The sequence below is a fragment of the Gymnoscopelus microlampas genome, assembly GCF_963454915.1.
Source record: "Gymnoscopelus microlampas genome assembly, chromosome: 16".
Classification (NCBI taxonomy): domain Eukaryota; kingdom Metazoa; phylum Chordata; class Actinopteri; order Myctophiformes; family Myctophidae; genus Gymnoscopelus; species Gymnoscopelus microlampas.
Window position 1 is genome coordinate 24,390,594 of NC_139953.1, and position 25,829 is coordinate 24,416,422.

The 25,829-nt window shown below is 40.6% G+C and overlaps 3 protein-coding genes across 6 annotated transcripts in view; all 3 read left to right on the forward strand.

Moving 5' to 3' along the window:
• LOC311063595 (rho-associated protein kinase 2-like) overlaps window positions 1-9,947 on the forward strand; it is a 50,917-nt gene extending 40,970 nt beyond the window's left edge. For 2 of the 4 annotated variants that reach the window (XM_084083107.1, XM_084083108.1), the window contains exons 23-34: window positions 129-222; window positions 2,073-2,167; window positions 3,074-3,262; window positions 3,767-3,935; window positions 4,289-4,522; window positions 5,506-5,573; window positions 5,694-5,782; window positions 6,109-6,187; window positions 6,388-6,655; window positions 7,152-7,437; window positions 8,770-8,864; window positions 9,235-9,947. In XM_084083107.1, coding sequence (XP_083939233.1) covers window positions 129-222; window positions 2,073-2,167; window positions 3,074-3,262; window positions 3,767-3,935; window positions 4,289-4,522; window positions 5,506-5,573; window positions 5,694-5,782; window positions 6,109-6,187; window positions 6,388-6,655; window positions 7,152-7,437; window positions 8,770-8,836 — 1,638 coding nt within the window. In that variant the 3' untranslated portion in view covers window positions 8,837-8,864; window positions 9,235-9,947. The remainder of the gene's footprint in view (window positions 1-128; window positions 223-2,072; window positions 2,168-3,073; window positions 3,263-3,766; window positions 3,936-4,288; window positions 4,523-5,505; window positions 5,574-5,693; window positions 5,783-6,108; window positions 6,188-6,387; window positions 6,656-7,151; window positions 7,438-8,769; window positions 8,865-9,234) is intronic. The other 2 variants (XM_084083109.1, XM_084083110.1) reach the window with 2 other exon arrangements.
• Window positions 9,948-17,357: 7,410 nt separating this feature from the next.
• LOC311062897 (uncharacterized protein) lies at window positions 17,358-18,350 on the forward strand (the record flags this gene model as incomplete). The annotated part of the gene is made up of 1 exon (XM_084082116.1): window positions 17,358-18,350. The coding sequence occupies one exon, from the start codon at window positions 17,358-17,360 to the stop codon at window positions 18,348-18,350; it is 993 nt and encodes a 330-aa protein (XP_083938242.1).
• Window positions 18,351-19,353: 1,003 nt separating this feature from the next.
• Window positions 19,354-20,370, forward strand: LOC311062898 (uncharacterized protein; the record flags this gene model as incomplete). Its single annotated transcript, XM_084082117.1, has 1 exon — window positions 19,354-20,370. The coding sequence occupies one exon, from the start codon at window positions 19,354-19,356 to the stop codon at window positions 20,368-20,370; it is 1,017 nt and encodes a 338-aa protein (XP_083938243.1).
• Between the last annotated feature and the right edge of the window lie 5,459 nt (window positions 20,371-25,829).

Below are 25,829 nucleotides of genomic sequence, written 5' to 3' on the forward strand. Positions count from 1 at the left end.
GACACATACAGTACAGTATACATCGTGATTCTGTGAAGAAACCAGATTTGATCGGTCTTTTATATTAAGTCATTCTCGTGTCCCTTTGGATGAGGAAACTAACTTGTGTCTCCTGCTGCCCCCTACAGCTGGAGGAGTCCAACCGCACTCTGACAGTGGATGTTGCCAACCTGGCCAGTGAGAAAGAAGAACTCAACAACCAGCTGAAGGATATCCAGCAACGTAAGTGTCGGAGTTCCACTGTACTGAGACCATTCCCAGAAATATGGAGAATGCAGTTTAATGTGGCATTGCAGAACTCTCCCTACAGTCACATGTCGTAATGTGGCTCAGGGTTCAACGCCATGGTGAAAATGAACCAAGACAACAATTAACCACTTATTACATGTATTTTCAACTAAACTGAAATATATTTACTAAAGTAAGCGAGTGAGGCCCAAAGCAAAATGAGAGAGCACCGTATGGCCGTCATAGGCCTGTCCACAGGGGGTCCTATAGAGACACACGGGCGGAAACGGAAGGCCTACAAATTCACGCCCACTTTTGAGATAGCGCCGCTACTCGAGGTCCGTTAGAATGACGAACTGCAGCTCTCAATGCATTCCCTATGAGAGGATATGAGAATTAGCCTACTTTTAAAATTATCCTGCATTAACTGGAGACGATATTGATTTAAATAAAAATATGTTTCCAAATGTATGGAGTGTCTTTGTCAACATATCTTCTTGTTTTCTTAATAGTTGATGTGTTTCACATTTAATTTGCCACTTTAACGAGTTACCCATAATGTTAACACAGCAGAGGGTAGACGGCAGACAGACAAGTTGTCGCATTTCAGTGACATCACTGTCTTTACGAGCTCCGAGCGCCGACCAGTGGTGTACCCACACTGTAGAGGCAGGACAGGCGGTCGCCTGCCCAACTAAGATCTCGCCTCCCCTAAAAAAAAAACAAATAACCCGAAAATGTGTCATTGCGTGCTTAATGTCCTCAAAGTCACGCACCCAACAAGCTTTGAACTGAGCAGATTGGACCTTCTGTTCCAGAGATAATGACCAAAATATATTGAAAACGTCCACTTTCACCAGTTTTCTGGGTATTGAAAACCTCAAGGGATGCGTCCGTGACGTATATACCATGCGACCACTTAAAGTCTAGATCTCCGATGCTAGCGGTTTTGACATACTGATGGAGTATATTATAGTATATTGTGGGTAGTATATCGAGATGACAGATATGGGACATTAAAAAGGACAAATCAAACAAATGGGACACTTTATTAGAACACCAAAAAAGTCGCTACAGCCTCAGTAGTTAACCAATGAAATGACGGTATTTTACAATGCCTCTCATAAAGATTGCATTGAGAGCTGCAGTTCATCTTTCTAACGGACCCCGAGTAGCAGCGCTGTCTCAAAAGTGGGCGTGAATTTGTAGGCCTTCCGTTTCCGCCCGTGTGTCTCTATTAACTAACTGACTCTGACTCAGAATTGCAAAATGATTAGACTTTTTAGCTAATGTTTGTTTGTTTTCTTATGATATGCAATGGCTAATGTAATGGCTAATGTAATTGAGATGTGGGATTGTGACAAAATGTTAGCTTATATAATGCTCATATATTATGCTCTTCTTGTGACTTTGCTGTTCTGTGGCTTTTTTAAATGTTTGCAGGAAGTGCCTTTAAGCATTCTGGCCAGAGACTGCAGATGGAACATAGCCAACCTTGCTTAGCTCTGGCACATTTACATTTGAATTAATGATGATTAATGTGCACTGTCCTACCTAGAAAGGACACTAGGGAGAGAAGTTCCAGACAGGGCCATAACACATGGAACAACATGAAATGTGAAACTTGTGTTTTCCAGTTTATGTTGAAAAGTTTGGAAATGCCATGGAAATGTGTTCATAATCTTTTCCCCTCCCAACCAAAACAACCTCCTGACCATAGCTAACAAAATATTGGTCTAATATTGGACTATATACAGTATCATGTCATAGTCGTGAAAAGGTCAAAATGTGTTGGAACCTGGTATTGATGTGTATGGGATTGACATTTTCTCCTGCCTATGCAGATCTCCAGAAAGCCAAGGGGGATGAGAAGCTTCAGCAGACAATCAAGATCTCCTTTGAGAAGCAGTTGCAAAATGAGAGAACTCTAAAGATTCAGGTGTGTGGTTTCTATGTGATGGTTTGTAAAGGTATGGATTCACAGTAAAATCCTGAGTATTCATTTAACTCTGAGAGTGTACAAATGTAACCAAATAGAGAGTCCATTTTGTTGCATTTGTATACTTGCAAATGGTTAAATTATCACTGAGGATTTTACTATGTACTCCATTTTCTACAGGATTTCCATTTTCTACAGGATTTCTACAGTAGGTCTCTTAACCACTTTAACCCTGGCATCTCAATTTTGGGCATGTCATTATAGGCAAAAATGTTGGAAAATAGTAGATCTACAAGCTGTGAGCTTCGCCGCATGACACCACACTTTGGTGCGCGATTCTGTTGTATGACAAAATATGTAATATACTATCATCAGAGAACTGGGGTTATAAAAGTAACCTTAAGGCTTAAGTAGTTAAAAGAACATACCAGTGGTCTGGCATGTTTAGGCCATTAACTACGACTCACTGTATACTTGACTTGCCGGACATTTTTCAAAGCATACCGGACTGTCATTTTTCTTATTTTAGAGGAAGCCACTGGTTTCCGTTTATTTTAGAACGGTTTAAAATCTACTTGCAATGACTTGAAAATGTATGGAGATACAGTAGGTAATTCAGTTTCATTGTGCTGTTTCATATTCATGTTGGGTTCATGTTGTAAATTGTGAAATTAGTAGATCTACATGCTTCCGTGAGCTTTTGGATTGGCTTGAGCTCGTAGACAAGCTAATATTTTCGCTAATCGCTGTATGACGAAATATATACTACATACTGGAGTGTTGAAGGATTGCAGGCGCATGTGTATTCACGTCCACTGAATGTATGTATGTATGTATGTAGCAGCTGATGAATTCATAATGTACGAAAGCATCTCTGGTAAAGCTCCTCTGCTCCACTGCTCCCAGGCTGTCAACAAGCTGGCCGAGGTCATGAACCGGAGGGAGACCATACGTGGCGGTCACCGCGGCAACGAGACAGAGGTGCGCAGGAAGGAGAAGGAGAACCGGAAGCTGCAGCTGGAGCTGAGGTCGGAGAAAGAGAAGCTGAACAGCACCATCATCAAGTACCAGAGAGAGCTCAATGAGATGCAGGCGGTCAGTGGTCCTCTGTTGTTCCTGTGCAGACTAACAACGAGAAATATTTAGATGCAATGCGTGGTCTTTATTCTGTGATGTAATGATCCTTCATTGGATCCTTCGTCACGATTAATTGGTTATTAAGGGTGGATGTAGAAACCAATGTTAATTTACTATATTCACATGGTAGCTATTTTCCTGGGGGAGGAGGTGGGGGGAGAACCAGCCCAGCCCAGCCCATCGGGGGCAAAATGGCTGCCGTGCGACTATTATCAATATATGTACATTGTATATACTATTCAGGTGAGGGAGGGATTTTTTGAATCCTGCTGGAGACAATGGAGACATGATTTGTTGAGCTCTTTATAACGTACTCATTACTATTATGTTGCGCAATGACTGTATTGACTCTTCTTAAACATTGAAATTGAAAAGTGTGGGAAAAATCCCTCAGTTTCGTATATATTCCATTATAACTACAATCTGATTAAGTCTGATTGTGTGTGTCTGTTTGATATTCAGCTCATAGTAGACGAGGGCCAGGTCCGCCTTGAGCTTCAGATGGCTTTGGACAGTAAGGACAGTGACATCGAGCAGCTTCGTTGTCAGATCACTTCCCTCAGCATTCATTCCCTGGACTCCACCAGCATCAGCAGTGGAAACGACCTGGACATGGACGATGGGTACCCAGGTAGACTGATGGACTTTGTATTTTTTTGTCCAAATGCTCATTATCTAATGGTTTTGCACCAACGTGCAGGTCTAAATACTTGGTAGTGAGCAGATAAACACAGACACACAAACTATCTGCACTTTCCTGCATTCCTCTTTGTTTAGTCTTCTCTCCCGGGCTCCTCCTATGTTTACCGTTCTGTCACTTCCTGTTTTCACAGTGTCTTTGTGTCTTTGTCCTTTCAGTTCAATTGTTTTTTAGACCATCTCCTCTCATACCCTTCCTCTTTTTGTTTTCAATTTTACTCTTCTTCTTCTGTTCACCTCATGTCACTCCCACCCCTCTCTCTCCGTCTCTTGGATATGGTGCAGTGCACATCACGCACTCCCACACCTCAGAGTCAATGTCATTCACCTACCAGCGCACTCAGAAATCTGTCCGTATCGGCACGCGGCCGTCCCTCCGCTCGGCTCACACTCTCTTTGACTCTGACTCTGACTCTGACACGGAGGAGGAGGAGGAGGATGTGCGGGATGGGCGCCCAGAGCAGGGTCGCCGTCCCCTCGCCCTCACCTACGAGCAGCCCCCAGAGCCTGAACATGCAGGTGACACTGCATGGTGGTTCAAGTTTCTGTTGGGGGGGTCAATTCACTTTTGTTCCGCTCAGTTTGAAAATTGAAATTTGATACGACAGCTCACGCAAAAATTAGAGGGCCTTCATTCCGAACTTACTTTTGAAATTGGATTTACAAATCAATGGAGCCACACACAAATGTGCACTCTCGGTTTATTTCATGCTAAATTAATTCTTTGCTCTTCTACATCATACATTATTGCCCACATTTATATAATGTTTTTTGTATTCCAAGGTCCTGAGTTAATATTTTGTACATGCCCCCTGCTAGGCCTGGGCAATATATTGTTGTAGGAGACTTCAAAGTGAATTGACCCCAACTATCTGACTATGTCCCTGCCTAACCCCTATTCTTTTTGTCTCCACCTGTCTCTCTCTCTCTTCCTCTCTTGCTCGCTGTCTGTCTGTCTGTCTGTCTGTCTGTCTGTCTGTCTCTCTCTGCTGCACTTTAATCTAGTTTTTGTTTTTTTGTTTTGATCTTCAGCACTCATTCAAATACACAAAGTTTCATCTTGCTTGCTTTGAAAAAGATTTGTTCCACCTAAAGAAATGTGTAAAGGGAAAAGTAATTTTCCTCCACATTTTGGACAGTTTGACTGTGACGTTTGCTGTGTGGATTTACAGTCTTATAATACCATAATGTTTGAGTTTGATTCTTTGCCTCACCAGACACTTGCCACAAATGTCTAAATTATGCCTTTCATATACCCCAAAATATCCTATTTCCACTGTTTGCATTCCTCATTCACACAAAGGAAAGACACCACTACCAGCAGTTTCAGACAACAAGGTGTGCGCTTTGTTTTTGCAAAGGAAACCATTTCCCACAGCATTCTTAATGTCTGGTGACGGAAAACCTACCAGCTAAGCTTCTAAAATGTCGGAAGTGTTTGTGTAAGCACATCAAAGAGAGTTGTCCCTCTCACATCTTCCTGTTTCCTCTCCGTTCAAAAGATACCAGGCTGGAGGGCTGGCTGTCACTTCCTGTAAAGAACACCAAGAGGTTCGGCTGGGACAGAAAGGTAACATTCCCATCATTATTCCTGCCCTCTACAGGCTTGACAAGTAATCACAATTATTGTCAATATCTTCACAACTTTTACTTTATTTTTCAATTTTTTAATTTGTTTTTCCCTCTGTAGTATGTGGTAGTGAGCAGTAAGAAGATCCTGTTCTACAACAGTGAACTGGACAAAGAGCAGTCCAACCCGTTCATGACACTGGAAATTGAGTGAGTCTGCCAGACTGTACACTTTTTCAGACTAATGGTATTTAATTAACGGTACACTTTTTCTTGTGTAAGCCCAATTTTGACTGTCTTGGAAAAACGTTTTGGTCAGTGCAGCAAAAGAATCACAGAGTTATCCGAGTAGAAAAGAAGAAAAGTTAACAATTTTGATATATAGTTTTCATTTTGGCTGTATATAGTCATCATTATGGTGTGAACACAGTGATTTTAGTTTTCTCCTCCTTCTGTAATTATACAGTGTTTACATTTGGAATGCTCCTCCTAGGTATCAACGGAGCTTAATTGTTCTATTTCTCTCCCTCACACAGTAAGTTGTTCCACGTCCGACCTGTCACGCAGACTGATGTGTATCGTGCAGACGCCAAAGAAATCCCAAGAATATTCCAGGTGACTTACTCTATTCACATAACCAATCATGTTTGACTGAGGGAGCATGTTATTCTCAGAGCTGTCTCTTAAAATATTGCTCACCTTGTCCGTCCTGTTCCCCTCTTTGCCAGTCTGTCATGATAAATCAGATATACTGCTTCTCAATTAACTACTTAAGCTGCTGAAATTGTCCTCGTCTTGTCCTTGTCTTTTTTCAGGTCTTGTATGCCAATGAAGGGGAAAGTAAGCGCGAGCAGGAATTTTCGGCTGAGCCTCTGCCCCTTGGTGAACGCCCCTCCTACGTCAGCCACAAGGGCCACGAGTTCATCCCTACGCTCTATCACTTCCCCTCCAGCTGTGAGGCCTGCACCCGGCCGCTGTGGCACGTCTTCAAGCCCCCGCCAGCCCTAGAGTGCCGCCGCTGTCATACCAAGTGCCACAAAGACCACCTGGACCGAAAAGAGGAAGTCATTGCACCGTGCAAGGGTCAGTGTGTCAAGGCGTCATATGGCGCTCAGTGGTGGCAACTGAACAAATTATTTGTTTCTACCAACACTTGTTTCTTCACATTTGTTTCTACCAACACTTGTTCCTATGAAAATGTGGTTACCATGTGGTCTCAGTGGCACACACAGGTCCTAAGATATGCAGGAGGATCAAACAAGGCCTAAAGCCTGTATCTATTCATATTCATACAAATCATGATACCACACAAATGGTTAATATTCTGATCCTTAACAAGCCAAAATAATATTAGTTGGAAAAAAATAAATAAAGAAAATGAATATCACAAATCCAAATCATAAATGCCTTAAACATCTACTTGTGGCGGTGCCTAGTGGTGCAGCCACTAGACTGAGAAATAAATAAAATATCGTAAATAAATCTGATTGAGACTGGCCTAATTACCTAATTAACAGATACAATATTTATGTAATGTCTATTTCATGTACTTACTGTATAAATATGTTATTCTTAACAGTGAACTACGACATGTCCACCGCCAAAGACCTGCTGCTATTGGCCAGCTCTCAGGAGGAGCAGCAGCGCTGGGTTAGCCGGATAAGGAAACGCATCCCGAGGAAGCTCCCAGCGGGGAGCCCCCTGTCTGCAGCACAAGCCCTCGCTCCAGAACCTGCTCCACGTTCCTCTCCTCTCCTCTCGCCCCAGCCCTCTCCCAGGAGCTCCCCTTCCCTTTCCCCGCACCGTGGAGCCATCAAGATCCAGCCTAGCAGAAACCAGCAGCAGCAGCCTGCCGGCAAGACCAGGTTAGTACTGGGGCGACTATTTCTGCTCTTTAAGTTGAACTATTTACATCAGTGAAACTCTTTAAGTTAGCCCTACTCCTGCTCGAATGTATTACAGTACAAAGCATTATTGGGTATTTCCACATGGCTCCATTGGTTCATCACACACCATCTCATTCATAAAACCCATGCTCACAATGACTAATGTCTTTGTCTCTGAGGATCCTGTGTCATTTTGTCATCCAAATAAGGGATTTCTGAACCATCTCCCTGTCAGCCTAAAATATTGCCCTCCTCATTATTTCACATTCATTATGCCTTTCTTTATTTGTTGAGGTGGATGCAATGAAAACGGTGGGAAACATTAGTGTCTCTTAGCTTTCAAATTGAAGTCATTCAATGTTAATTCACCATGTGATATCGCTTCTTACATTATCCTACGTACTATATTTTAAGGACAGAATAATTTGCCAGCTTTCTCCAAACGTTCCATTCATTTTGCCATAGACCAAAAAAATTGAGAGGTTAAAGCTGCACAACAGAGTTAAAGCTGTGACTTAAACAGGCAGGTTGCTTGATTCCTGCAAGCTTATTAAACCATCAGTATTGGCATAACACTATAATAGTCATGCTTCATCAGACAGATGTATGTAGCACAGCCTAGATTGCAGTAGCTTAATGCTATGGGCACTGTTAAATTGACCATATTCAACCTGCAGCCATTTTGCCCTTACTTCATACTTCGACCCCAGAGTATGAAGTAAGAGTAAAATGGCCAGTGCCTGGCCTATGGCCAATTAGGATTATTTTACATCATGTCAATAACAATGTGATAAAAGAATTAGCAAAAGATTCTGGACTTCAACAGAATCAACTAACAGTAACTTTATAGTTTACATTACACGCGTGTGGTTGATTAAAGGTAGTCAGTAATTGAAGTATGCATGCTCATAGCTCAGCCACAATTTAACTGGCTCTCATCCTTCAGCACTGGCCCCATGCTCCGCATCATCCTCCACTGACCCCTGACCTCCCCACTTCTGACCCTCACCTATCTAATGTCTCTCTTGCTGGGAGACTGTAAGTAGTGGACCAGAGTTTGTCTCTGTCTGTCTGTGCGCTGTGCTGCTGTGACGTACTCTAACCACTAACCTTCCATGTCTCATGTTATAACATGACATCATGTAATCAATTAGTACTCAGCCATTATCTTAAACTGTCTCCTGATAGGCACGTGAACATCATACTTCGATACTGCCTCCTACTGAACTACATTATAGTGGGCTTGTGTTGTGCCAACAGTGTTGTGAGGAATTCTAGTTTTATCGCTTCGTGAACCTGATACCTTTTCAGATTGCTTGCGTTTGGCCTGAAAGACTGGAGTTGGTCAATGGAAGATGACGATGATATTTTCTTCTGAGGAATTGAAAGAGGGGCGGGGAGAAAGGGTAACTGCACCACTGCATTTTGGGAAATGTGTGCGTTTGCAGTTATTAGGACACCTTGATGTGGCCAGATGCATGTAAAGTACTGTGTGATTTAAAATCTACAGTAGGCATGCACATCTTGGAACGGTTTTGATATCTTTTGCACTGTGTGATACAAGGTCACCAATATTGTTCTTAAAACAAGCAGCTTTTTTTGGCATGTTTTTATTTTTGCACCGTGTGACTTCTGGGTAGGTTGTTATTTCTTCCCTTACAGCATATTTGTGTGGATTTGGTGTGGGCGTACATTTGAAGGTCTGCCATGGTGTGTGACAGTGTTGTTTCTCGCCTCCAAGAAATTCACATACTTTCATTCTTTCTCTCTTCACAGTTAACCCTGGCTTGTCAAAGACGTACATTTTCACATATGTGGATCGTTGACCAGTATGGGGTTCGTGCAGGGACATATCTAGCCATCATCATGCCAAGCATGGACGGGAAACCTTTGCAGAAACTGGATGTCATCCTGGGGATTGTAAATCTCCTTGTGCCTTAAACACGAAGAGCATATAAGCACAGTGATGTTGTATTTTATTTTTATATATGTCATGACATCCACCATCAGTAGAAGAAATTAAGAACCCAACACTACATACAGTAGGTGCTTAAAAATGCCTTATTTTATGATCATCCTTACATAGGGATGAATATTTTTACTAGTATTTTCTCAGATTCATTGTCCGAGTTACAATTTGGATTTTGTAAAATGTTAGGCATATGTGTGAAGGTTTGTATATATGAGTGATGATGATCAGTGGATTGCAACAGAGGTTTTCTCACAGTATGTGATAGTTTTATTTTTATGGATTCAAAATATAACTGCACATATAATGTACTCCTTACCTGTAAATGTATGAAAAGACAGTTTTAAGGAATGGAATCTGTATTAACATTATAAGCAGTCTCTACGCTCTTTGTCGCCACGTGTCAGTTGATACAGAACAAACCGATACATAATAATGTGAACAGGAATGGTGTAATTGTATATTTCTTTCCCTTTTGCCATTTTTGACAAATAAATGTTGCTTCTATGACATAGAATAATGAATGGATTCATATTTGTAACATTGTCTAAATAGGATTAAACTCATAAATATTTTTCTGGGAAATTATTGGTGATAATGCTTCATAATGTTAGCTAGACTGTTAGCCACACAAATAGGGAGCCTCTAAAATAATCAAATATATCGATTGAGGAGAGCACGGAAACCCAAATGAATGTTTTTCAATTTTCATACATTAAGAGGTCGTCCTACAAAGATCTACCATAAGTCCATAACTAATGTATACGAATAAATACAGTATACTCTATAAACCAAATTAAAGACTGTTCTAATTTAATTTGCATTTTATGTTAACCCAAGGACTTTGAATAGGACATTTGCATTTGCTAATTCTACACTCACTGTCTGAACATTGACAGAAGTATTCCTCACTTCAGCATTTACATCATTGAGGGGAGAAAAGATACGAGCAATTGACATCTTGACCGCTAGTAGAAGGTGTGTCGGATATGCCAAATCCACTTCTGCGAAAAGACATTGAAGATCAGTGTGCAGGACATAGGTACGTCAGTGGGTTTGTATGTTGTCAGTCACTCTTGTTTTCGGCCTGCACGTCTGTAGCACAGTATGGTAGCTAGCACCCAGGCATTCAACGCTGTCAAGAGACAGGTCCGCAGGAGCACTGGAGGACACAAAGATCCAGACATACAATGTAATTCATTTCTGTGTTTTTCCCCCCAGCCTAGAGCTTCAACATTGACAGTGAACCCAACAATGCATTTGTCTGAACTTTACAGCCATGTTGGCAAATTAGGTACCCTTATTCCTGGAAATGTACCCAGTTTGTTTTTTCATTCTAAATTGAGCAAGTATTTGTCATTTAAGCAGAAAAAAACTAGAGAAAAATCTAATGTATAACAAATCATTACTCTACCCCTTTTAAACCACAATTTCAATCTGTGTGTTTTTGAAGAACAAGCCATTATACTGACCCTGCTTGTCATCTGTTGTCAACAATGTAGTTAATACCCTTGCTGTAACACAGAAGAACAACATTAAGTTGGGATATTCAGTGGTAACAATGACTCCTACAAAGTGATACCTACAAAGCGAAAACTCTGTATGGAATGGTAATGTTAATAAGTTATTTGGCATGGCAAAACATGTTTTAAGACTTGTTTAGAAAAGATGTTGAATACTGAATCATATGCTGTTTTGAAATGTTGATTGTAAAATAGCAGAAATCAGAAATCTTGTGTACGTATACAGTAGCATTTTGTGTTAAAAAACAAATACTTACAAATGCGTACAAGTTCAACATCATATAATTATTAGACCTTACTTAGTGAGGAGTAAGTGGACATGGACCAGGAGAGGGCGCTAACGTGGGATGAGTCCTGGGACTGCCACAGAGACTGCAGGTGGATGAACTTGCTGCTGGCACTGAAGACTGTACATAAGCTCTGATGGGGGCAGAAAAAGACAATGCTGTATGGAATGAATTGCGGCATACACCTACCTGAACTCTGCTTGACCTACAGTATGTATTACAGTATGACAATATTTTTAAGCTGATGCTATCTCTCTTGTTTTATTTAATCACTGACCCCTGACCTCTTCACCGCTGATCCACCTTTTTTATTTACCATAAAAGTGCAGATGTTTAATGTAGCGGACCATTGTTCTGTAAAGCATTAGTACAGAACCATTTATGCAGTTAATGGGATTTTTAAGTGTTGTTTTCCCCCAGTGGGCTGTGTTACATTATCTGTTTGGTATCCCATTTTATGTTCTCTTCCTATTTCTCCCAAGGTCAGTGATTGAGCTTGTGAATTCAGACATTTAATGGCAAAACAAAAGAGTCAAACATTTATACAGTGATATTGTTTAGCCTGATTTGCTCCTCTCACACTGATATTCCTTAACACCCATTATTATTATTATTTTAATTATTATTATTAATTGATTTGGATGGGGAGGGTCCTTCAGAAAGCTTACCATGGCCATAGCAATGATCCATTCCTGGAATGTAAGTAGTTTCAATCCGCCTACAAATCTGGAGGAAATATTTAAAGGCTACAACAGCAGAGTCTGTAAATGTTACAACCAAAGAATGTTAACACAATAGTTGGTGTGTGTTGTCAATAACCACTTGAACCAAGTGTAATTCAAAAATAGCCAATTTACCAACTGTTTACACATCGATGCAATGAGCTAGTTGCTAGTAGTATTCTTTTTTTAATCTTTGAAAATGTTGGCCTACAGACATGCCCCAAATAGGGACACCAGGGTGAAGTAGTTAAACAGATCAGAGGATACAGTACACTGTAGATTAGGCCCGCTCTTAAACTTCCATTGTAGTTGAGGATGAGAAACAACATTATGGTGTCTGAAACAAATAGAAGAGGCCAAGGTTTAATTTAGCACACTTGCGCTTTTGTAAGAACCCTGACATTTATAGTATATGATATTGCTCAGATGTGAAAGCACATAATACAGACATGAACAGCTCATGGTTGACAGGAATAGTGGAGCTCATGGTAGGCTACCTTGCAAAATGAGCGCTGGAAATTCCGCATATGAGGAGAGTGGATATCCATGGTACAGCTGATAGGTAGTAAACACTATATATCTGCAATGACAATAGAATTAAACAGGGTGGAATGAGTATTACAATATCCTACTCAAGTAGAAGCATTGTTATTTGACTTTTTTTGTTAATTAACATTTCTTGTTACATTACACAGTAAACTCCTTAGTGTTAATTTAACACTGATTTAACTCTCTTCTGAGTTAAATTAATAACAGGGATTTAATCCTTGTATGGTCACTTTGAAAGGGGCTTATTTGGCATCCTGACTGCAATGCCCAACCAACCAATTCAGTGATGCTCTTGAATGTTGTGACCATCTGTTCTTTATGAGAATGATTTCTTATGGATTACCTTATGCTTATTATTTCCAGGCAGTATAAATTCCAGACTCAGAGGGGGCAATTCGGATCCAGCACAGCACATGCAACATGTTTTCATCTCTAACAGGCTGGTACTGTACATACATTTAGAGTCAGATGTCCTTTGAGGACTGCACAATGCCGTCATCTGAAGCCTATACTCTCTAATCACTCTTCATCTCTCCTGCCACTTCACCACTCAGACAGTCTATAGTATACAGTACGTTTCCAGCTGACCTTTACTGCACCAGCATATGGAAATGTCAGAGTTACAGGGCCCCACAGCTGCTGGGCTATACTGAGAGCAGTATAGAATTCATATTTTGACTTGTCCTACCCACGTTTTTTTGTATGTACATCTACTGCAGTATAGAGTCAATAGCTACCGTGTCATCCCAAAATCATGTAAACAACCTGACAAAAACAAAACAATCATGCATAGACAATAATACAATTTCTCATTTTTACATTTAAGTAAATGCACTCATTGGTAAGGTTAAGCCTTGATTTAAAGACAATAACGGGTTGAATCAACTCACAGAGGAAACAATGAAAGGTTACTGAAATTCTTTGAGGTACCATTACAGCTGTTGGATGGATTAAGGCCAGCCACGTGCAACACTAATTGCATGACACCTGTTAGTATTATTATTTTTTAAGTAGTAAAAAAGTAGCTAATCGTTGCCTGTTATTTTCAAGTATACAACAGTTCAAAAAACACATTAGATGCATCATCCTATTCAGCATTGATATCTGAGAAGAAGATGAATTTATCTGGTCTCCCTTACCCTGCCAGCTCCAGCAGTAAGCCCTTCAAGCTGAGACCCTGGGACGACTTCGCTTTTGTCAGAATAAGTATCTGTGGGAGTTTGTTAACCAAACAAATAAAAAATGTGCTATAATTAGCAAAGCCTAAAAAAAGACTCAGTCCATCCATTGTTTTTAAACTATGGGAAAGCTCCTTGAGGAGAAAAGTCCCCTTGACGAGCTAGCGACAGCTTTTTTCCGGAATGGACTCGGGCATACTGTCAGACTCCTGACAGGCGACAGGAATCCCCAGAAACATGAGAACTAAAGATGCTAGGGGGGTAAGCTTAGGAGAAAGTGAGACACTGACCGTCTGGCTTAAGGAAAATGCAACTGGACATAATTTTCAATCAACACCATTTTGTATAGAAAACAATTTAGGCCTAGTTCTCTGCATATTAAAAGGATTAGCAGTTGGTACAGTAGTTTGTTTTTAAAGCCTATCCTCTCTTGGAAAGCATGGAAAGTGAGTGGGTGCAATTCATCTTTTGAGATGGCCTCAAGCGAATTGGCACTCACCATACCTAAAGGTAATGGCCCATGAATCATATTTCACTTAAATAGCCTAATCTATTCTACATTATATTTTGTAGCATACTGTTTGTCCTAGTTAGGACCAGTATGTTGTGAGTGTAGAATATATAACAACCCACTGCAGGCTATTACCAGAAGTGTACTGTATATAGACCCGGTCTTCACTTGGAAACTATTTTCTAAAGTTCTTGGGAACAAACTCATCTCTGTGTCTGCACACAACAGGTATGATAGTAATTGAGCACATTAGCCTAATCATATTTCTTAGTTGTCACAAGTAGTAAAGATCCACCAAGAATAGGCTAGGATACTGTCTTTATCTCATGTCACCATAAGCAGTATGATAGGCCTATATAGGCTACAGATACAACAGCGATAACCCTCATGGGAGAATAGCCCCTTTCGACCACAACTATTGATTGATTGATTTAATACTTTATTAGTCAGAAATGTAAACGGCACCAGGTACAGTCAGACATTTTAAGGCTAAAAGGATAACACGAAAAAGTCCTGGGAACTTGTTTCCATTGTGGTCATTGTGAAACTAACCATCACACATCACGTGATTGGAATCGAATACTTGTAGTAGTCTTGTGTGTACTATACTACATGTTATTCCTAGTATGCAGTATATCATATAATGCATACAGTACTACTTTACTATGGTTGCTGTGGTGCACTTGACATGGAGGCCATGTGACAGCAGTATACTAGGCTACATGGTAACTATCACAACTGTACCACCAGGCCATTAAGTTCACTTGTGGAGACATTTACTTCAGTTAAATGTCACCTTTGCAGGGATGAGGCACTGAGGTGGCAAAGAGGTGCAGCAGTTGTCATGCAGGTGGACATGTGACATATTAACTCTTGAATTGAGAACTTGGCATGTAATGTAATTTAGATAGCATGTTATGTAGACAGATGCCAGGTGTTGTGATATAGGAGATAAGGCTGCCCCCTGTGTTGACGCAGGTAGTTCTAAAATAAAGATGGCTGACTGATAACACAAGGACCAGTCTCTCTGAATATTATCTTACAGTAATATTGCATGGTGTCAGTGGCAAGCCGCATCTATGCTTAGACCCAAAGGAACTCAACACTGCCATCCGCAGGGGGCAGCCTTATCTCCTATATCACAACACCGGGTTCATTTGTAGACCTGGCATCCTATAGTGTGTGTATAGTTTCAATGTACAGATTATAGATTTTTTTGACATTATACTGTTTAGACTGATGATAGGTTCTTGGTTTACCTATGATCTGAGATTACCATTGCTATGCATTTGATGTATTACCTCATGTTTTCCTTGCTTACTGTAAATCCCTCTGGATTAGGCATTTCTGCTAAATGCCTAAATTATAATTGTAAATTGTAGAATGTGCCCTCTGCTGACAGATTTGTTTAGTTTCATTACAGTTATGCTTTCCAGTTAGAGCGATGCATTCTTCTGACGGTAAAATGCAATTAGCTTTTTGTCTTTGTAATATCATAACTAACATTTGAGCATCGTCTTTATGTGTAGGTACATTAAGATGCTTCAGTTGCACTTGAACAATCAAGTCATTTTGTGTTTCATGCAGAAATATTTTGTTTAGGTGTTTGGGGGCCTCAGAAAGGTAGGTAGACCAGGAGGAGGTCTTAACGTTGTGGCTTCATATGGATCTCAGACTTCATGTGGCCAAACTTTGACGTCAGTTATCTATGATGTATCTATGATGTATGACTCCATGTGTGGGCATGGTTTCAGCCTGATCTGAGCTGATCTGATGTTGACCTCCATCATAAAATGAAAGTTAAATTAATATTTAAAAGATATCAAACATACATGAAAATGAATTTGCAGAGGTACTACGTTGGCAGTGTGCATAAAACTGTGGTGCTGTTCTGTTCAGTGGTTTGTGAGATTAGCCCCAGATATTGATTGATTGAATATTTTATTGATTTTTAAAGTACACAGTGCATCGAGTTAAAAACTGCCAAATGGATGAGACACAAAAAAGCCAAAGGCTTGTTTCCATTGTGGTCCATAAAGATTCAATACCCAAACAACTGGACAAACAATGATACAGAATATAAAATATTATATAGTTTTAAAACAATTCATGATAATATAAAAAGGTAGTGTGGGGCCAGAGATACGAATACGTGGAGGATGCCATGCCATAAAGATCTTATACAAAGCACAGAGACTGACTGGTGTCAGTGAGTCATTTAACAGTAGGCAAACCAGGCTTTTATCATCATAAGATAACTCATCCTAATTGCATGTACCCCTTGGCTTGTTCTGTCCTTGATCGATGCGTAATTTCAGATTGGATATTGATCTCTCTTGTCAAATGTTTATTACAGGATTTGAGTTGGATTTCATAGACTCTGTGGGGAAAATATTTGCTCTACCGATAAAGGCCACATCATGCATGACAACTAACAGTTTTACAAAAAACAGACATAAAGTTCAAACTTCTCAGCTCGTCATAAACTTTTAATGCCCATATCGAAAACAATTCAATTACCCTACTGATTCAGTTATTGGTCTCTCTCTCTCTCTCTCGCTCTCTGCCCCTTATTTCCCTCATTATGTAAAATAGAAAGAAAATCCAAAGTACAAAGCAAGGTAAACGTATAGCTTTTCATCAGCTAGTAACCAAGTAACATTAGACATTAATGAAACTTCAACAAAAGTCTACACTTCCACCCATTTCAGAAGCGACAGTATTGCATAGCATCATATCTAGCATCACAACAAACATAGATTACCAAATGATGGACTTTCCCTGCAGGACAGTGGCATACGTGTTCTGGAACTGGATGTCCTTGACTGTGTGATGACTCGTCTTTGTTTACTCACTAAACAGTTACTACTGTACATCAGAGGAAACCTGCTCCCAAAAGGACAAAGCATTTGTCAGTTAGGACTACAGGGATCGAATATAAGGATTCATTTTTTTGACCGACTCATTCAGTTTCTACCTTCAAAACAACAGTAAGTTGCATTTTATTACTCACTTCATTGACTCTGCATGAGCTGAAAATATTATCAGTCAACAACTTTTGTCTTATTTCTTGTCAATCATTTTTTGCATGAATGTAGATTGTACAATGGAATATTTTACAGTCAAATCTAATATTTCAATTTTCTTTTGTTTCTTAGCAATGACATTCTGGTTCACCCTCGCTCTACTGTGCTTGGCATGCTGTTGCCATGGCACCATGTCTTGTCCAACACTTTGCAAATGCTACCCCAGAAGAGCTGAGGTGGTTTGTAATGAGGTTCCCCTCACGCAATTCCCATCAGAGGGTCTCCCGGAGAACACAACTCTCCTGACAATCCAATACACAAACATCACCTCTATCACTGAGGAAGACCTCAAGGCCATACCCCTCCTGGAAGGTCTACACTTATACAGTAACAGCTTGAAGAATCTTTCCTCTGATCTTCTCAGGGGTGTTCCTCGCCTGAACACCCTGGATCTCACCGGTAACAAATTGGCCTATCTGCCTCCGAATGTCTTCAGCCACGCTCCCCTTCAGACTCTGGTGCTAAAAAACAATCTGCTCGGAAAAGTCCACGGAGAGTGGTTTTCTCACAGCAGCAATCTGACCTTTTTGGACCTGTCAGGGAATCGTTTAACTACAGTCCCTTCGGCCCTGCTTCAGACAATGCCCCATCTGGAGAATCTAGACCTCGCCCACAATCGTCTGGAGAAGATCTCCCCTAATTCGCTGGACAGCCTGACCAAACTCGAAAGACTTAATCTGCAGAACAACAAGCTGACCAGCTTGGATCCCTCTATGTTCACCAACAACCGTAACCTAACATATCTCTTTGTCTCTGAGAACCAGTTGGAAAATCTCCCTGCAACCATTTTGCAGGGGCTTACTAAACTCCAAGGCGTGAGTCTGGACGACAACCAGCTGACCCATATCCCCCCAGGTCTGCTGGACCAGCTGCCTTCCTTACACGACGAAGGCCTGGACCTGACCATCAACCCCTGGCTGTGTGATGGGAAGGCAGAGTACCTCTGGAGGTGGCTTCAGAAGAACAAGGCCAAGGCTTTCATAGCACAGAACATCATATGTGCTAAACCTCTGTCTCTAAAGGGACGCTCGGTATTGGCACTGAAAGAGAGTGAACTCAAATCTTAGTCTTAGTTTACTGTTCCTTTAATTATACACTATTATATACTATGGTGAAAAAATATTTACATTTGTCAGTCTGCCTTCCTTCCTTTGTTGCTTGTTAAGTGCTTAATGAGTTTAATCATATACAATACAATAATTGTGATTTGAGTGTTTTAAGTGTTCCTACTATGTAGATGTGATTGAATAAACATTGTTCAAACATGTAAAATGTTTGCAAAAAGTACTACATTTAATTTGTTTGTGCACACATTAAGTACTTTCATATCATATCACCCTTTAAAAAAACATACTGCCTCCTCAAAATATGTGTATTAATGATATTGGAACTTGTGTGTGGTAAAAAAAAAACTAAAAGGGAAAAAAAGAAGAAAAAAGATGGTCATATAATCATTCACTGATAGACAAACAGGCGTGTTTGCTTGGTTTTGTTTATCATTATGCAACATTTCTCCAGTGGTTACCAAAACCACACAGGGATAATGTATAAAAGGAGGCACACAAGTCACAATCAAGGTACAAAGTAACAGGAAACACTACTGTGACCCGCAGGTGAGCTGAGCTATTTAAAATAATATGACAGATTCTAAAACATAACAAGTGTATTTTTTCCTCATATATATTCCAAGACAAAACTACTTTAGAATGATACTTAGAACAGAACTAATGAGTTTATATCCTGCATGTACAGTATGTCTTTTTATACAATGCAACGAGATTACTCAATTCAAAACTTTATTTCAACTCAGAAATCACTGAGGTTACCCTCGTGTGTGTGTGTGTGTGTGTGTGTGTGTGTGTGTGTGTGTGTGTGTGTGTGTGTGTGTGTGTGTGTGTGTGTGTGTGTGTGTGTGTGTGTGTGTGTGTGTGTGTGTGTGTGTGTGTGTGTGTGTGTGTGTTGTGTATTTTCTTTGTTCATTTTCAAACAATGTGCTTCTATACCCTGTCTTTGCAATGCAGTGATACTCTGCTTTTTCTTTTTTCTATAGGCCTATTTATAGATTTAAGAATGTACTTGTGGCTTTTCCTGGCCCTCAGCATGCTGGCTGATTGCCACTATCAAAACAGAAGCACTCTTTCTTGCCCGGATCTATGCTCCTGTTCCTTTTCCAATCGGAAAGCTGAGGTGGCTTGCAGTCAAAGCTCCCTAACAGATTTCTCCTTGGATGGATTACCACTTAACATCAGTCATTTGTCCATCCAGTCCACCAACCTCAGTATAATTACAAACTGTCAATTGAGTGCTATGCCCTTTTTGAATGTCCTGCAACTGTACCATACTAACCTGGAGAGTCTTCCTTCTGATCTTCTGAGGGGTGTTCCTCACCTGAGAACCTTGGATCTCACAGGTAACAAACTGGTTACCCTTCCTCCAAACGTCTTTAGTCACGCTCCTCTCCAAAGCCTGGTGCTGAAGAACAACCTGATTGAAAAAGCTGATGCTGACTGGCTTTCTCACAACAGCAACCTGACCTGGCTGGACTTATCAGGGAACCGTTTAACGGTCGTCCCTTCGCTCTTGCTTCAGAAAATGCCCCATTTGGAGAGTTTGGACCTAGGTTTCAACAACATACAGGTGCTGCAACCAGACGCACTGAAGAGTCTGCCTCTTTTAGACACCCTGAATCTCGCTGGCAACAAATTAAGCATCCTGAACGCCTCAACGTTCACAAACGCCCACAAACTGAACAAACTGTTCCTGCAGGAGAATCAGTTACGTGAGCTTCCGCCAACACTTCTGCAAAACCTTCATAGCCTTCAGCTCGTGCTACTCCATCAAAACCAGCTGCAGCACCTGCCTTCTGGACTACTGGATACCATACACCAGGGGGACAGGGGCTCCCTGGGTATGGTCGCCTTATCATTTAACCCTTGGGTGTGTGACGTGAAGACAGAGTACTTTTGGAGGTGGCTTACTATGTATTCCCAGAATGTGCTCTTTCTGGAGGAGGTGACATGTGCCAGCCCTGAGGTTCTTAAAAACCGACAGGTGGTGTCTTTAAGTAAGAGTGAGCTAGGTCTCTGAAAATGAAACGGGGCTTAAAATAATTGATGAGAGAGTAGAAAAGACAGGTGGCATCCTCCTCGTCACATTATGTTTTATTTACCTTCTGTGTTGCAGTGAAATGACATCAGATTAGGAATTATTGATGCTATGCACCCCAGTGTTGCAGTGCACTTCAAATAAAAGTGAAATTAAGCTATCACACTGATTCACCTTTTGGGTTTGGAATTGTTGTGATTAGAAGTTATCTCAAAGGTGCATTTGTCATTTTTTCTCTCTTCACCATTATTTTCTTTTGGATATCGTCCAGTCCACAGGGTGGCGTACCATGCTTGTTAAATGTTCAAAGCAGGAAACTGAATAGACTGGTTCTCATTGTAAAATGGTCTTGAATACTGTATAACTGCAATAAACCAAGGCAACACTGATTTATGTGAATTTTGTAATGCATCAAAAATAATGTATTTTTTGATATAGATGCCATAGAATTTCTTATATTTGTTATATGAATATTGCATACTCATCCATGTATCTAGCCATATTTCATAAAATATCAGGGATACAAAAACAAAAACACATTTTATGAAGGAGGAATATTGTCCTGGAGGCCTAGTTCTACGACCACCTTATGAAATCCTGAGCATTAATTTAACAGTGTAAAAACAGACAATTCTTACCATCTGAGAGTTTTACTTTCATAATGGTCAGGATTTTACACAGTAAAAATAAAATTAAACACCATTACGGTAAAACAAAAAAAAACAAAAAAAGTAGCCTATCAGTAATGGTAGCTGAAAACAAAAAAACGACTTCATTTCTAATAATGGTTATTCCTTACTCTCATTCTTATTAGATGCAGGTTACACTACTGTTTCAGTGTTGCCATCTGGTTTTTAATGATAATGTGTGTGTGGGAGTGCGTGGGCAGTACACTGGTTGAATTTTGCCACTGAATTATTCTGTGTATGCATGTCTCACTGTGTGTGTGTGTGTGTGTGTGTGTGTGTGTGTGTGTGTGTGTGTGTGTGTGTGTGTGTGTGTGTGTGTGTGTGTGTGTGTGTGTGTGTGTGTGTGTGTGTGTGTGTGTGTGTGTGTGTGTGTGTGTGTGTGTGTGTGTGTGTGTGTGTGTGTGTGTGTGTGTGTGTGTGTGTGTGTGCGTGCGTGCGTGCGTGTACACGCACTCGTGTATGTGTGCCCTCTGGATGCCCACAGACTATCCTCAGGAATCCTTTATCACTGTGAGTGCGATGAAATTTATGACTCTTTTAAAACGTAGAACATCACTGCCTCTAGTCACTTATGAAAATTAAACCTTGTTCATAAATACTTTCCAAATAACAAAACAAAAAAAGAAAAAGAAAAAACTGTTTGAGGTGGGACATTCTATTATCTCATGACCTCATCCCTCAGTCTAACAGGACTACTGGGCAGGACATTAGTCCTGTAGTTGACACTGGAACCACTGGTTCCAGTGTCAATCTCAGAGGAGATGGTGCTGAAGCAAATACTGAGAACCAGGATGAGCAGGACCCGATGGGGTCAGTCCTAGAGTCCTCAAATGCTGTGGCTACCAACTGTCTTTCATCCCACAACATCACTTGTTTAGCTTGTCCGTCAAGAAATTGTCACACTGACTGATGCATAAACCTGATTCCAAAGAAAGCCAGAGGGGCAGAGCTGAATGACTTCAGACCAGTGGTTCTGACACCTCAGCCCATGAAGACCTTCGAGCGTGTCCTCATTAATATTCTGAAGTTGCTCCATCCCTCGACCCTCTGCAATTTGTGTATCAGCCAAGAATAGGAGTTGATGCTGCTGATGCATCTATTTTCATAGGGTTTGAACAACTGGAGCAAACAATGTTTCAGTATTGTTTTTTTTTTTATTCTCTAGTACCTTCAATAGAAATCAACCTAATCTCTTAGCCAGAAAATCCATCCAACTTCAGGTGAATCAAATTGGATCCCCAATTACCTCACTAACAGATGTCAGTTTAGACTGAAGGGGTATGTTAATTCCGACCTAGTTTTTACCAACACTGAGCACCTCAGGGAACAGCTCTGTAATCTTTTCTACTTTCATGCTATAGTATACTATGCCAATGACTTTAAAATAGTAATTTGTTCCCAGTGCTATGAGGCTTTGGAATAATAATAATGGTTGTATATCTGACTCAGCTGTATCATCTACTATTGTCCTTCACACTGATCTATCAGTGTGAACATGGAACCAGAAAGTAGGACATGGAACATGCAACATGTTCTAGGGCAGCCTGTGACCTGCCCTAATAACCACTGTTAACTGAGAGTCATATAAAAAGTAGTTGGGCAGTTGGCAATCGGCCATGTCTGTATTAGCAGACATGGTTGGTTATTAGATATGAAGTTAAACTGATATGGGACTAGGTAAATAATACATGTAATTGTCTGAAATTGAGACATGATCATGCCTGTAAGTTATGATAGATATATCTGTATTGGTCTCTGAAGGGAAATTGATGAAGCTATCATCACATAAGGGTGGGCACAAAAAGATTATTTTATATTATGAAATACCATTTTACATTTAGAAATTCAGTCTATTGTTGTTCATTATATGGAAATGTAGTGGCACGACACATTTTGATCTTTACACAATTTGAATAAAGACTACAAAGCAAATAATGACAATCCCCTTCAGTTAGAATACGGATGAAGTCTGAATGTGCCCATTCTGTCAGAAAATGGCAGAATGAGTGCAAAAAGTGTCCAATGCAGGAAACCAAGAAGAAAAATGTAAAAACACTACTGTAAAGACAATTATCATCTATAGTATGGGGGGGGGGCATATTTCCCAAAATGTTTGAGTGCGTCCCTGATAATATATCAATAATAATATATCCCATTCAGCCAGGGGCCTATCCAGTGAATCGGGCCAACTGAGAGAGACAGCTGAGAGGGCCCCTGACTGAGGGGCTCTCACTCTGTTGGACTGAACCACCGCCATGCACGGTGGTGGTTCCAAAGTTTGGAACCACCACAAACAGACACCGATTGCTTGCACTTCTCCTATTCGCCTGAGAGCTCTCATCTCAGGCATGAGATGATGGCTTCCAGTCTTCCAGGCACCATAGACTGTCTGGAAGTCTGCCAATGGTGATATTGCCTGAACAAAAGTGCACAATGTTGCCCCGAGGCAGTGAACAAAAACCCAGTTTTATTATATAAATAAAAACAAAATAAGCATTTAAACCATCAAACATATACTTTACGTACTCATGCACAACAAGCATGTGTATTTTTATATTCACATAACCCTATAAGAAATGCTAAGCCAAGTGCCCCCCCCACAAACACACGCACACACAGAAAAAATCACACCATGTGTGAAGTGAGTGGTGCCTTTGATGAGCCCCGTATTGACCTCCGTATTGATGTTGTATTATCAATGTTTGTGGACAGACATACATACATACATACATACATACACACATACATACGGACACACGGACAAGGTCATGTATAGGAGTGGTTGCCTTCGGCACCACTCAAAAAAGGTGTATGAAGGATATCTTGCCTATATATCTAGAGCACTGCACCATGGATAATTATTCCCTTATTAACGTGGGGATTTCACAGTTCGCGTTCACCTTCCGTGTCTTGTGTCATGATCAGTTGGAAACAAAGACTGAAGAATGTCAGACTCATTAAAAACCTATACCTGCAGCTGGGTGAGATGAGTCAGAGAGGCATCCAGTAGCTCTGAGGCATTATCATGCATAGAGATAACGACAGCCAGCAGAGCCCTCACTTTGCGCTATTGCGGTCTACCCACGCTTCCTGGCCCGGGACTGACAGTCCTGATTCATACACACACACACACACACACACACACACACACACACACACACACACACACACACACACACACACACACACACACACACACACACACACACACACACACACACACACACACACACACACACCGTCGTACGACCAAGCATAAATTAGGCAACATGATGTTGTTTACTGCAGTTGTTTACCACTCAAACATGTTCATGTCAACATTGATATGTATTTGGCCGCGGACCCTCATCTGAAAATATTTTGTGCCCGGACCCCCGACACAATATTTATGTTGTTAAAATGTTTCACATTTTTCAAATTGTAATTGTTACAAGTTTTTTTCTTTCTTCTTTTTATAGCAGATCTGATATTTTCATATAGCTAATGGTTAAACTGAATTTTCTACCCCTGGGGTCCCTGGAACCCACTTTGAGAACCAATGGTATGTGTCCAAGCTTGTGCATTCCTGCAGTAAAAATCCTTTATGGGTCCATTTTTATACCCTCAGAGTTACATTGATATAATAGTCTTTAGACCGTAATAGTGTGGTGAGTGACGGCATTCTATGTGACATGCTGTACTCATCCAATATGCTTGCTTTAGTTGATTTAACTGATATATTCCACTGAGGGGATGAGGAAAGAAATGGGATTCATTATACTGTACGGATGTCTTATTTGGTATTTTTCTTTTCTTTTTATTTATCAGAGACTAACCGTAAACCATGACTCCCACAGAGTTCTTAAGCTGCTCATTTTCAGCTGTAGTTTCTGAAAGGTACAATAGAATACATTATTTCAAGTATTAATGCGCAACTGCCTACAATACCCTGCAGTTATTTTGTCATAATAACCACTGTATAGCTTTATATTGCCTTCAAACAATAACACAGTGTTTTGGAAATGTGTTTTTGTCATAGTGTGTGATCTCATTATTGGCGAAAAGCTAGGGCAGGCCGCTCCCTCATGTGATTGGTTATGGTAAATGACCTCCGATGCTCCCCGGGGAATGAGATAATAGCAGCCTCTTCCATGATGGACGTTGTTAGTAATGTGCCTCAACAACTGAACTGTTATTCCCTATAAAAGCTTTAATGGAGGCTCACGCAACAGCCCCGGAACATGCACATTGACATGAACACATTAACTCTATACCAATACCAAATATACTGTAAAAGCTATTCATTCATCCTACATGCTGGCTGCCCCCAACAGCCAATAGCCAACACACACGCACATGTCCAAAGTATACTTTGGAAAATGGTCTGAAATAATGTATTGAACATGCATGGTACACCATTATCAGACCAAATTATACCCTTCAACTTAGGCAATTTGTAGCAGCTGTTGAAATATTAGGCCTGTTCAATTCACGTAAACTTTACCTTATTTCATGCCATTTTCAGACCATACATTTATTCTATCCTGCTGCGGATAGACACATAGACAGACAGACAGACAGACAGACAGACACACACCGGGGTAAACGTTTGATTTAACGTTAATATTGAGTAGTTAAGGTGAGTGGGAAGATGCTAATGTCACACATTATTTCCATTAGCCTTCTCACAGGAAACAGAAATTGTCTCAACATTAACCAGCCCACAAGAAACACATGGCTGCTGATCGAGTAACAGAAAAGTAAAGCCCTTGC